Genomic DNA, 12,708 nt, shown 5'->3' with positions numbered 1-12,708 from the left:
TAGTTTGAAGCTTTCCTGTCAGATAGGTCAAAGTCAACACATTACTTGCAAATTCCGAATTTTTTCTGGATTTGGAACAATTTGCCCTTGTTTGATGTCTACCTTGGGAATGTCTTAAACTTGTTTAAAAGCTCAGCCCTTCACAGGCAAAGCCTTTTTGTCTTTAAATCCCACTTACACCATTGGGACTTAGAGAATTTGAGCAGCATGTGGACAGTGTGTCACACACACTGTCCAGTGGTAAATTTACCTTGTTAAGAAGACAAGGTAAACTGAGCACTGTAATATTTTTCAAACTAATTGCTAAAATTCTGGGCTTTACAAAGGAGCTTTAATTAGTACAGTCTCAAATTCAGAGTTTTTAACATCCTATTTTAATGTTAATTCACCTTTCTAAAACACATGGCATGCAGCATTCCAGGTAAGGCTGTACCAATACTTTGTGCAGTGGCATTAATGACTGTTGGAATGTACTGGAACAATGTATAATTCCAATATCACAGTTTTCTAAAGGTGTAAAAATGCTTTTGTGGAGTCTGACCTAATGGTTCTAGAGCAAGGATGGGGTAGCTTTCTGTTGTTCATATTTACTTAAGCTTAATCAGCATGGAGCCTTTTGCCTTTATTGACCTATTTATCCTTAGTGGTCCCTCAAGGATAAAGTGGCCTACTTCAGCCATCTGTAGTTAAGTTTAAATGCGTCCTCAAAGTTGTCTGTCTTCATACACTCCTTCCTGAAGCAGTTCTGTGTAACCTGAAGAAATTACACTGGATTTTTCATTTAGAAATTCATAACTTCTTAAAAAATGCAAATCCAAACACGTCAGTCAATTTAACACACTAAAAGAGATCTGTTAAGTACTACTGTGTATCTTAATGATTATTTCTGTTACTTGCAGAAATACATTGAAGCCAATCTGATTTGAGTCTGTGGGGTTCCTTGATGGGGTAGAGCTTGCTGAGCTACGTAAAAAAAGTCTGATGGGTACCACAGAAAAGAAATCAGTGCTTGTGATACCAACAGATGCCCAGGCAGATGATGATGCCTGGACACTGGTTTTTATTTTTAACACTGGCTACATTCCCTCAGCTTCCCTCCAACAGCATAAGCTGTTGAGAGCAGAAAGAATGTCAGCATATATGTTGGCATATAACCAACATCACTGTACTCTAATCAGTAGTGTTTATTTTAAGGAGGAATTGGCCTGAAAATGGGAGGCTGGTTTGAGAAACCTAAGAGTAGCTTAGGAGATAAAGCGGAGCTGTAGGGACCAGTCATGAAGGTAGTGATGCCTGTATCACTGAAGCTGAGCAAGCAGGGAAAAGAGAGTGTGATTGTGCATGCTATGTAAATTGCTATAAATGGTTTAAAATAAATAAGGTGTGTACCAGTGCTGCTTATTTGGCTGAGGAACACAAGCAGTGCTTGAGACAGAAGTGCCTTAAGTAAACATGTTTGGATTTGTGTCTCAATTTTAAAGGATCTAGTGCTGTGAGGGATAAAGACCTTTGGTTGCCTTTGGGACCAAGGCTTGAGAGCAGCTCCCCTGGTTATCAGGGAGTTGGCACTTGCTTCACCAACAGTCTGTCTCTAATAGCAGCACATCGTCCTTGCGCGCTCTTGCTTTGCAGACAGATGCAGTGAGCTGCTGCTGTCACAGTCCTGCAGTGACTGAAGGGTTTTCAGATCAGGGAAGGCTTGCGTGTCACCACGTGTGGCTTTCTGGGCTGCAGTTATTGTCAAGCTTGGGTGAGACTTCCAAGGTGTTGAATTATTATCAGCCCCTTAGACAAAGCTCTTTGAAGTTGCTTTCATTATTTCGTCTCCTGTTGATCTGGCCTTTAAGATCTCCTGTCACAGTATCATGCATAATTATCTTGCCATTGCTTATAAAGATTCAAAATGTGTTTTCATGGTGTCACTCTTCCAGGCTGTATGATTTTCCTTGTCTATTCTGCCCCTTGAGCAAATTATAATCATGGTTTTTATTTATGCCATTGTACAGCCCAACACTCATCTCAATTCTTGTTCACTGCTGCCTGCTGTGAGATCCTAAAATACAGCTGTGTGTATCTGATGATTCCCCAGTTGTGAGAAAATTGAAACACAATGTGGTGTTTTCAGACATATCTGGGGCATGGACCAGTGGCAGCCAAGACCAAAAGTTAAGTGTAAGTGGAAAGGGAAGAGGTAAGGCTTTCATCAGTGGTATGCTGGCTAAGATTCAGGGAGAGTTAACTAGAATGTGGAGAAGGAGAAAAATATGAAAAGTGCACCACGGAGGGAGGGAAATGCATGAATTTTTTTACCTGAACCTTGCCTACTAATGAAGCTTTTACAGCTCCAGCACAAAGGATCAGCTTTTGGGGGTTGGACTTGATGATCTCTTGAGGTCCCTTCCAACCCCTACCATTCTGTGATTCTGTGATTTTCGTGGTCTTCCATGCAGCTTCATCTGAAAAATCTTCTCTGAAAGGAAGGTGGTAACTATCAGAACCAGTGTAAGGAGAAGGTCCAAGTGCTGTGTTTTGAGTGTGCGCTTAAAAATCCACCTATTCACAGAATTCCAGTGTAGAATGAAAAAGACAGTAGAATGGTTATATTCAGTGTGATTTAGCTGAGGGGTGGGTTATTATGTTGTTTTTTGAGGGTGAGGCATATCTTTATTTTCAAAATCAGATTTTAAACACAAATCAGTGAGAAATGGTGCCACCTTGCTTACAGGGTGTATTCCTGCTGCAGGCTGTCTCATCAGGTGTGAAAGGCAGCTGTTGCTGCCAGGATCTTTATGTATATTTTTTACTTGGCATTGAGTGATTTAGGACAGACCACTAGAGGCTGCACTTGTACAGCAGTGCTTCGACTGTCTCATTTTATTTTTTTTTTGCTGAAATTCCTTCATTTTCCCATATTTCTTTCTGAACAATGGTCACCCTTAGTTTGAGTTGGGTAGGTTTTTCCTTCCACAGTTAAAATTCCTCAAGAGACTGTGAGAGGGCCCAATAATTAAATATAACAAATTCTAGATCAGCAACCTTTTGATGAAGCACAGTACAGGAACTCACTAGTCAAACACAGTAATGAGTGGATGGCAACTTTTGTCCCTGATTCCAGAGATCTGGATACAGAGAGATAAAGGTGCAGTGACTTCCACACCACAAAGCATTGGCATTAAATTCAGGAAGCTTGGAGTGAGCCTGTTCCGTGGGTTTATGTGCTGTGGATGGTTTTCCAAGAAGATCAGAAGCAAGGGACGTGTCCTCCCAACTGCCCTTCCTGCATGAGCTCACTGCTTCCATTTTTTCAGCTGAAGAGATAACAAGTTACAAAAATGAAAGACAAAATCATGCAGTTGTCAATCATTGCATTCCCACTGTTGTCTTATGTGCAGTGCCCTGTGCCAGAAATGGACCAGGCTCATCTTTTTCCTTTTTTTCCTCTCAATGGAGCATGTTGCCCACAAAGGTGGTAGAGGCCCCATCCCTGGAGATATTCAAGGTCAGGCTTGAAGGGGCTCTGAGCAGCCTGATCTAGCTAAAGGTGTCCCTGCTCACTGCAGGGGGGTTGGACTTAGATGGTCTTTGAAGGTCCCTTCCAACCCAACACATTCTATGCTTCTACAAAACGTTGCTGGAATAAGAGCTGGTGTCTGATAGACGAGTTACACACCTCAACTGAAAGTGATTCTTGTGGGAATCCATACTGAGCTGTCAGGCCTACAGTTCGCTTTAGGGGCTTAGGGGGTCTGTTAAGTAGCCAAAGAGCTTCATCCAGGTGTTTTTGTAAATGTTATGTGCAGAAGTGATACCCTTGTTAGGAACAATTCTGTTCTCAAATGCTTACAATGTTCTTCAGCCTCAGTCACACAGAAACATCTGTGGCAGAATTTGGCACCAAACTGCTATTTTCTGTCTAACCAATTCAGTGTCCTGACAGGATCGTGAAATTGTATGTACAGCCATCTTTCAGGAGTAGGGTTTCATTCTATTTATTTTCCTGGCAGATTGTTTCTTTGCCACTTATATCTCAATACCAGCACAAACCTCAAATTTTCCATTATAAAAATAGAAAATATAATTTAAAAGCTTGCTAATTTAGAGCAAGTATAGTTAGTGGGAAGGTATCGCTGTCCAACGTTCAGAACACTTTTAACTTCTCTTAGGTGTGTGATCACGTCGTGATTCATACAATTACATTGCAAATCTGGTATATCAGTTGTAACATCGATGTTATAAAAGGCTTATAACTTTTATTTTCCAGGCTATTCTTCAGTTGAATGCTTTTAAGTACTAATTCAAGTGCAGGGTCCTAGAAAACACAGAGATAAGATCTGAAACAGCAGTAGCATTGCAAAGCAGTATTCAGCTTAGATACTGTGTTAAAACCTACAGGCTCACTTAGCAATTGAAGCTGGAAAGTTCATTGTCTGGTGTAGAGCTCCAATAATGTCTGGCTCATGGTGCCTTTTTCAATTCCATTTTCAGTCTTTAAATTGATTTAATCAGGCACCTCCTAGAGGGAGGCTGGGTGTTATGGGCTATAAAGCCAGCGATATCTGAAGATTTCAAACTGGAGCTTCATGGAGTGTGAGATACGCTCTTAAAATTAATAAGTAGCACACTTGTAAAATGAGAGGAATGTTCCAGATGTGATTTTTTTTTTCTTTTTTAAAATACCCAGCTGGTGGATTTTGTTTTGGAATTAAGTGAATGAATTGGCCAGTTGCAAAACAAAGTAGGCTTTATGATAATGAACAATCAAGAATTGCAAGAAATGAAACTGCTGTAGGTCTAATTACTGTTTAGTGTTTGGGTATGAGATTTTGATTTATGTTACAGTTGAACTTTAACTTTTTTCCTTTCTCTAATTCATAAAGGATTAAATTTTTCTGACTTAGGAAAAACTGCATCCTGTAGGGTTTTACCTAGTGATCAAATAGAAGTCTCGGCTATCCTCCCTGAGAGACACAAGGAGGGGAGGTGTGGGGCAGGATATGCCAGGTGAATTGCTCCTGCCCTTTTCCTTGCTGGGACACCAGCATGAATCTGTCAGTGTGAAATGTCACCATAAGGCTTAGATGAAATATTTTCTTTCACAGTTGCTGTACTGGGGATTACTATCTTGATTTGTTAATACCACTAATATCATGGTCTTCACCATATTATCCTGTTGTCTTCCACAGCATTTAAAGGCCACTAAGGAGATGGCTTTTCCTGCTTTTATACATTGCCAGGGCATTAGTGGTTTAATTTGATTTAATGTGTGAAACACTTATGATTAAGAAAGGGTTCTTTTCTTGCCCTCATCCCCGAAGAAGTCATTCCAGGCAGCAGCAGGAGAGATGGAGGAGTGGTCTTTGAAGTGGCTCAGGTTCAGTCAGTTGAAAAGCCTCTGAAAACGTAGGATGCAAAGTTTCTCTTGGGAAACAACCTCACTGCCTAGTGTCTGGTTTCCAACAGCCTGTTCTGAGTGAAGTAACAGAGAACACTGTTCCTGATTACCACAGCTTGTTTGTTGATGGCTTCTGGCTTCTGACTTCAGAGACTGATAGCTGCTGGAGGCATTTTAATCACTGGGGGCATGATGAGACTGCTTGGTGTTCACAGTGCCAGTTACCCCTGTGCTCAGGCTACTGGTCTGTCTCCTTGTATGTGCTGAATGTGCTTTGAGCTCTAGTTTGTCTTTTCCTGTACCAAATACAGTTCTGCCTTTGAGATTTGTATATATATTTACTTTTAATAGCTGGTCTGCACAACCCCTGTAGTATGCCCAAGCATAACCCAACTGCTGTGTAGACAGGATGGGCAGTATTATTCCTAAGATCTGTCACCATGTCATGTATGTTTGCCCTTTTGTGGTACAACAGTATGGCCAGCGATGGGTGGATGGGCTAATTCCACAGTCCTTCCTACATAGGCCTACGTGTTGCATGCCAAAAAAGATGAGGATTTACGAGCAAAGCAAGACCCTTCATCTCTTCAAGCAGTGTGTGCGTATCACTGGTACACACTGATGGTCTGTGATGAGCTACAGAGGGCGAGTAAGGTTTAAGAACACATGGTACCAGGGATCCAAAGACAGCCTCAGCTACTTATACCACAGATTGCTGCAGACGTTGCCTTGGTTCACTGTTCAGTGTAGTACTTCTTTACTGAGTGTTACTGAAGCCTACCTTCAAAGCAACTGTTGGGCTGTTGGGAGCAAGAATTTCCAGTTTGTATTCATAGGCAGAGGTAGTCAAGGTAGGGAATGATCCTGAGCATAATGCAAGCCAGCTGCTTAATATTAAGACTGAAATTTACTTTTATTAAACTGGAATTACTTAACCTAAAATGCCATACAGAATTTCAAGCATCCCAGAGCTTAATATCATGGAGTTGGTGTGATGAACCTGAAGATTTGCTTTGTTTTGTTTGTAGTAGAGAGCAATGTATGCGAGTAGTTTTCATACAGCAATGTAGAAGCAATAGGAGCTTATTTGTGTCACCACCCATAGCTTGGAGAAATGCAAGGATCTTTCAGATGATCACCAAGTAATTGCTTCCACATGCCCCAGTGGGAAGTTTCTTTCTCCAGTCTTATGTGCTATAAGCTTTCCCACCCTTTCCCACAGGTGCATGAGCTCATAAGTCTTGCAAATGAGACAGAGGGAGATGTTCCCATAATCTAAAGCTGAGGAATCACTGAGTAGAAAATTCGGTTCCTGCTCTACAGTCTAGGTGGAGAACTTTGTGCTTGTTGGGCAGGTGCTTCAGCCTCACTCTCTGACCATCTCCAAATGGTGTCACACTGGCTCCCCAAGTTGGAGGGAGGAGTCTGAGAAGAAAGCCTGCCCTCTGCTGCACTTTTTCCCCCAATATCTGGCCTCTGTTCCCCTTCCTTTGTTTTCTACCTTTCTGACCTGGCCTCTGTGAGTTTGCCAGACATATTTCCTGCAGAGCAGGGATGGTTTCTCTTCCTTTCTAAAGCTGTTCACTTCTTTGTGCTGGTGAATAAACAGAAGAACAGAGCTTATCTCATGTTGGTTTGTTGGTTTTTTTGTGTTAGGAGGGAAGCAAAGGAAGGAAATACTAAATTTGAATTACAAGCTTATATAAATTATGTTTCAGAAAGTACACCGGATACAAGTTAATGCATTAAAGAAAACAGAGATTGTAAGGGAAATGTCAAGAAGCCTTAATAGGCAGGTGCTTCTGCTAAAGCTGCCTGCTGTTTCTCCCTGAAAAGGTTGGTTTCCAGACATTTACAGCTCTGCCAAATTTTCTTTCCATGCATGAGGTCTCACCTGACTTTAAACCAAGAAGTTCAGCCAAAATAGCTGCACTGTTCCCAAGAAGCCAGGGAATAAATGCACTGTGTTTTTCAAACATTGAAACAGCCTTTTGTTTGAGAAGCTCAAGTGTCTTTGTCCTTTGGTCAAGGACTTGGACTTGACACTTAGAATAATGATGGAGTTTGTGTCAAGGAAATAGATTGAGACACATCTGCCAGGTGAAAAATTCCAGGTCACAGATGGTCAGTAGCTACTCAAGTCTGTTGTGGAAAAGGCCCCGCTTCATCCTGGGGCTGAGCAGGATTTTTCCATCATTGCAGAATGAGCTGCCCCAAAGCCAGGTGCACTGCCAGGGCTGGGAGCAGGGAGACTGTCCTGTGGGATGCAAGTGCTGCCTGTTGACAGCAGGCAATGCAGGCAAGCTGTCTGACTCAACAGGCAGGACCACAGCCAAGGGAAGCGTCCACACAAGGGAAGATACTGAAAGACTGAGCAGGACATTAGAGTAAGGGAGATGCTGGTGGAGGATGAGGGGACTGTGATATTCAGGGAAGGGCAAATGTGAGAACAAATTTGGTTGTTTGCCCTGACAGTATAAAACAAACAAAAAAAGTTCTAAGACTTTTTGAGCTGCTCCTGGATAGGGCAGCAAGGAATGACAGTAGTTGAAGGGATGGATGGGAGAGACAAATCTGCGTGGTGGTCACAAGTTTATTGTCACAAGTGATAAAGAGCTGTGAGAAGACCCGGGCTAAGCTGATGAGTAAGTACAGTGCAACTGGAACAAGGCAGCAGGCAAAGCTTGATAAACAGGATGGACTGTGTCCATCAGGGTATGTTTTTACTGAGACACAGAGCAGAAGCCAAAATGCTTTTACTTCAAGCAAATGGGGGCCAGGGGTGCAGGAAATCAGTATTTGATAGAATGTAATAAATAAGGCTGAGTGTCCACAACATTTGAGAAAAAGAGGGGCAGCTGGCATTCACAGTTCACTATTCATCCTGTGTCCTAAAAGAAGGGGGGGATCTTCCAAACTGTCTTGTGACTACATATGCAGGTATGCATGGCAGCAAAGAGAGGTCAGTAGAGCAAGGGTGCACTGGCAAACAGACTTGTTCCCAATACCACTTTCCTTGAATACGTGACTTTGTTGTCTTCATAATGTTCTCAACTTTGTTGTACACAATGTCTTAGTTTGGTTTGTTGCTTCCTGTCTACAACTTGCTGGAGCTGGCTCCCAGCCTCAATAGCCAGCCCTTCACAACAAGGCACTGTTGTCAAGATAACAGCTATTTTTCCCACCGTGATTGGTTCAGAACAAAGCATTTAATCTTTTTTTTAAGCACTCTATATTACTGGAGTGTTAACGGTTTGAACTCAAGTGCTCCAGACTTTGCCACTGGGTCTCTTCTAGCTGGCAGTGGGGAATCCTGGCTTTTCTATCTGAGCCTGGAAGGGAGATGCATTCTGAATCATGCAACCACCCGACATATCTGAACCCTCAATCTGACCTGGTGGAAAAGGAAGGCTGGCTAAAGACATCTTTTGGGCTATCTTAGAGATGTTTTCTTCTTTGTCAACTCTTCCACTTAAGTAAGACTTGTCTTTTTTTCTTTTTTTTTTTTTTTTTTTTATTTTAACTCCCTAGGAGAATGATATTAAGCTCTACTTATTGCCAGGCGTTGAGGCAGATGATGAGCAGTGTGGAGCTGCCATCTGGATCTTCTCCAGGATCTCAGCTGAGCCTGTCTTTCCTTGTGCTCCTGGAGAGAAATCTGATTGATGCTCTGACAGAGGCTTTAATTTTATTCCTGTTATGCAGAAATGTCACTGTTTCTTGAAATATAATATAGATGTATTTAGGTGCTCTGTGGGATCCAGGGTTATGCTTCCATTGAGAAAGTATGCAGGTATTTCAGAACTGCTGGGGACTTCTGTTGAGCAGGGAAAATAGCTCTTTATGAGTCTTCAAACTTCAAAACCCACATGAACTGCTGTGGGAACAGCTGTAGCACCTTTTTGACTCCCTTTATCCACATTGGGCTGTGGGACCCAAGGATTTTGTTTTGCTACCTGCTTATTGTGGAAAAATAGCATTTTGTTTTGCTTAGTGACTAAAGGATAAAATGGTGGGAACTTGAAGTAGGGGCTAAAAATCAATGTGGATCTCTTTCCTCCTCTTGCCCTTCAAATAAAAAAAGAGAAGAGGAAAAGCTTTAGTAAATCATGGAAATTTACTGTAGTGGGAAGCATATTGGTGATACAAAGCCCTGTTTGTCTGTAAGGGTTATTCAGGCTTACAAGGCAAGCACTCAGATGTTGTTTATCAGTGTTATCCTAACCCAGAGGCAAGATTTAAGCAACGTGCTCTGAATGTGGGCAGTGAGGGGTCCTTTCTAATATTTTTCTGTGTTAAAATGGTTGCTTAGCTTCTTTTGAAAGAAAGCAAGTGTTCCTTTGCCTTTTTTAATGATTATTCATATTTCCCCCTAAATATTTACTCTGTAAATTTGGGAGGTATTACAGTTTGTAAAAAAGAAGGGCTAGACTATGAGTCATGTTTACATTTGTAATTGTAAAGAATAGCTTAAGATGACACATCCGAGTACCTGTGTTCTTCATCCTCCCTGGCGGCCTGTTTATTATGCTACCAACACAACCTTATAAAGCAGAGCTGGTGCTTTCATATGATTCAGCAATCCTGAATAAGGGATCCTAACATCACATCGATTTTTATATTGTCCTTTAAGGTATGACAACAATAAACAGATGCCAAATATTTCTACGTGTCACACAGCACAGCTAGTAGGCCTCGCAGTAAATTATCACCTGGACTGAAAACACAGCACGTATGTTAAAAATGACCAACTACAGGAGCAAATAACAAACCCGAGCCCGTCTGCCTCAGAAACGACAGGCAAATACATTTTGATTGCGATTGGCTGGCAAGGGCTGCTGCTGGCATTGCACAATTGGCTTAGATGGGGAATTACAAAACAGGAGCAGATCCCTTGCCTGGGACGCGGTAGCACATGCAGCTGAGCCCAGGCAAAAGAGAAAGGTCACCCGTACGCAAGGATTCGAGTGGGATCTCTCTCACAGATGTTTCCGTTCCGGAGAAGTGCATCCAAGCTCATTTTTCTCCTCTCCGACCTGAAGTGTTTAAATGCCATAGGGATTCTTTGTTTTGGTGAATGTAAAAATGCAGCTGGGAATAAGTTTTGCGACCTGGAGGCCTGTGAGAATTTCAGACGCGCAGAACTGATACCGTGGAGTGAGCAGAACGACCTGCGTTTTTAAGGAGTTTTAATTCGAACGGAAGGTTAAGAGCAAATGCAAAAGGAAAGCAACTTTGTTTTGATCCTGGAAATATATTGACAAGAACATGAAGGAAGGATGATGTCAGCACCAAAACAATGGGGAATCAAAGGGGTTTCTTTTTCTCTGAAATCATCTCTGTGCGAGAAATGTAAGAAGTACCTTCCGTGAAAAAGAACAATTAATGATTTGAATGTGGTGTGATGCTCTGTGGACATATTTGGGGCTGCTGCATCTGTGTGGCATAGTATATCTTCATCTAAACAGCTCAAGATTCTGCACAAAAAGGTCCACCTAATTTCCTAAAAAACTCTTTTTTACTGCCTTTTTTTTTTAGTGAGAGAACCAGAGGAATTTCCTTTGTATTTTTCACTAAACTTTCTCTTTTTTCTTTTCTCCAAACTTAGTTTACGAGATGCTGGAATTGGATTTATTCTTGTCATAGATCGCAGACAAGACAAATGGACCTCTGTGAAAGCTTCCATACTGCGGATAGCAGTGAGTACTGTTTTAAATTAACTCCTTAGAAAGTTCTGTTTTCCATGTTGAGTCTTCCTCTGAGGAGTAGAAAAACAGCAGTGACTTTATTTCTTCAGCAAAATGTTAGCTGATGGATGACACACGAAGTATCCAGTAGTGCTTTTGTGTCCCAGCTGACTGGGAGTGAGCCTGGTGTGCCTATGATGTGCTTCTAATGCAGTTTGCAGCTCAGGACATCAGTCTGAGAAGGCACTTGGAGAACAAGTGCATGCGTGTGTGTGTGCACGTGAACACGTGCAGCATGCAGCTTTCCCAGCTGGGAACTAATGTTTGCAAGAGTAGCCTGTGCATCTTTGAGAGCTTTGGGTCCCTCTTTCACTAGTCAAGTGAGCTTGCTTATTAGGAAGGGTACAGGGTCCTGATGTAGTTCACTTATGAAAGGAGTTCAGGTGTAAAAGCTGATCTTTTGGTATTCAAATTAAAACAAAGGTTGCTTGTAAGCAAGAAAAACTTACATACCTACTATGATGAATCAACAGCACATACAGTTATTTCCAATATCCCTTTTAATTAGTGTTTTTTTAAGGATGAAAGCTAAGCTTTAGAAAGCTTGAAAAGACAGGTTCATGTTTGTCATGTGTTTACCATACGGTTTGTTTGCTTTTTTCATTTTATCCATGCTTGATAATCTTTCCAGTAAGTACTGAAAATCTTTTCTTTAATTTTTCATGGCTGAAAACTTTTAAGCTCCGTAAAATAAAAGTCAAATCAAACCAGTAAATGTCATTTTTGGGTAGCCCCATTTTAACCAAGGAATTGTTTGTTTATTGAAAATTACAAGGTATTTATTTAAAGTTAATGCATCACTCCCACCATATGACTTTTTGTGAATTATATATAATGATATACTGTTGTCACAATACAACTTTTTCCACAGTATGTTTAGGAATGCTAAAATATGAAAAACATACAAAAATATTAGCACATTTCCTTTTGCTGCTCATTTTGAAATTTTGAGATGCAGCATTGAACAGATTCCAGTAGTGGAAACTGGCAGCAGCACAGTTTGGGGTGATTAAAAAAACCCTCTCTCTGGAGTTTTTGAATCTCTTTCAAAATTCAGTGTTGTAGCTGCTGTTCAAAGGCAGATAAGTATTCCACGTATGACATTCCTTTTATTTACAGAATTGAAGTAGTAGGGGGCAACTACAGACGTGTTTCTTATAGCTGTAATATTCACATTTATGGTAACACTTCTCCAGTGTCCGTCATTTTGCCTGGAAGCACAATATCCAGAACCTGAATATGTGTTCCCAGTGATATGGGATCCATCACTGTAGTGATGGTGTCAGTGCCTAGGGGCTTTGCTTGGAGAAGGCTGTTAGGAGCAGCGAGCTCTGTGGGGTGCGGTACTGGTGATGGTGGGTTATTTTTCCTCTTTTCTTCTTATTTTAATCTGAGCTTTATTGAAAAGAGAACTCATGCTTCCTATCTGAAGGCTGGTCAGTTAAAGGCATGATCTTTTTTTTTACTATCTGTTACCTTTTTACTGAACTGGCTCAGAGTTGGCTTTATATTGCGTCTCTAGATGTGCGTGGCAGTACTTCTCTTGGGCTTCTGCAACAGTCACATCAT

At 41.4% G+C, this 12,708-nt stretch overlaps 1 protein-coding gene across 2 annotated transcripts in view; it reads left to right on the top strand.

Moving 5' to 3' along the window:
- Positions 1-12,708, top strand: part of MCF2L (MCF.2 cell line derived transforming sequence like) — a gene marked incomplete at its 5' end in the record, with an annotated part of 150,888 nt that overhangs the window by 98,702 nt on the left and 39,478 nt on the right. For both annotated transcript variants that reach the window (XM_084265938.1, XM_084265939.1), the window contains one exon: positions 11,001-11,091. In XM_084265938.1, the coding sequence (XP_084122064.1) occupies positions 11,001-11,091 (91 nt within the window). The remainder of the gene's footprint in view (positions 1-11,000; positions 11,092-12,708) is intronic.

This window comes from Gallinula chloropus (genome assembly GCF_964237585.1).
Source record: "Gallinula chloropus genome assembly, chromosome: 1".
Taxonomy (NCBI): Eukaryota; Metazoa; Chordata; class Aves; order Gruiformes; family Rallidae; genus Gallinula; species Gallinula chloropus.
This window is presented reverse-complemented; position numbering and strand designations above follow the sequence as displayed.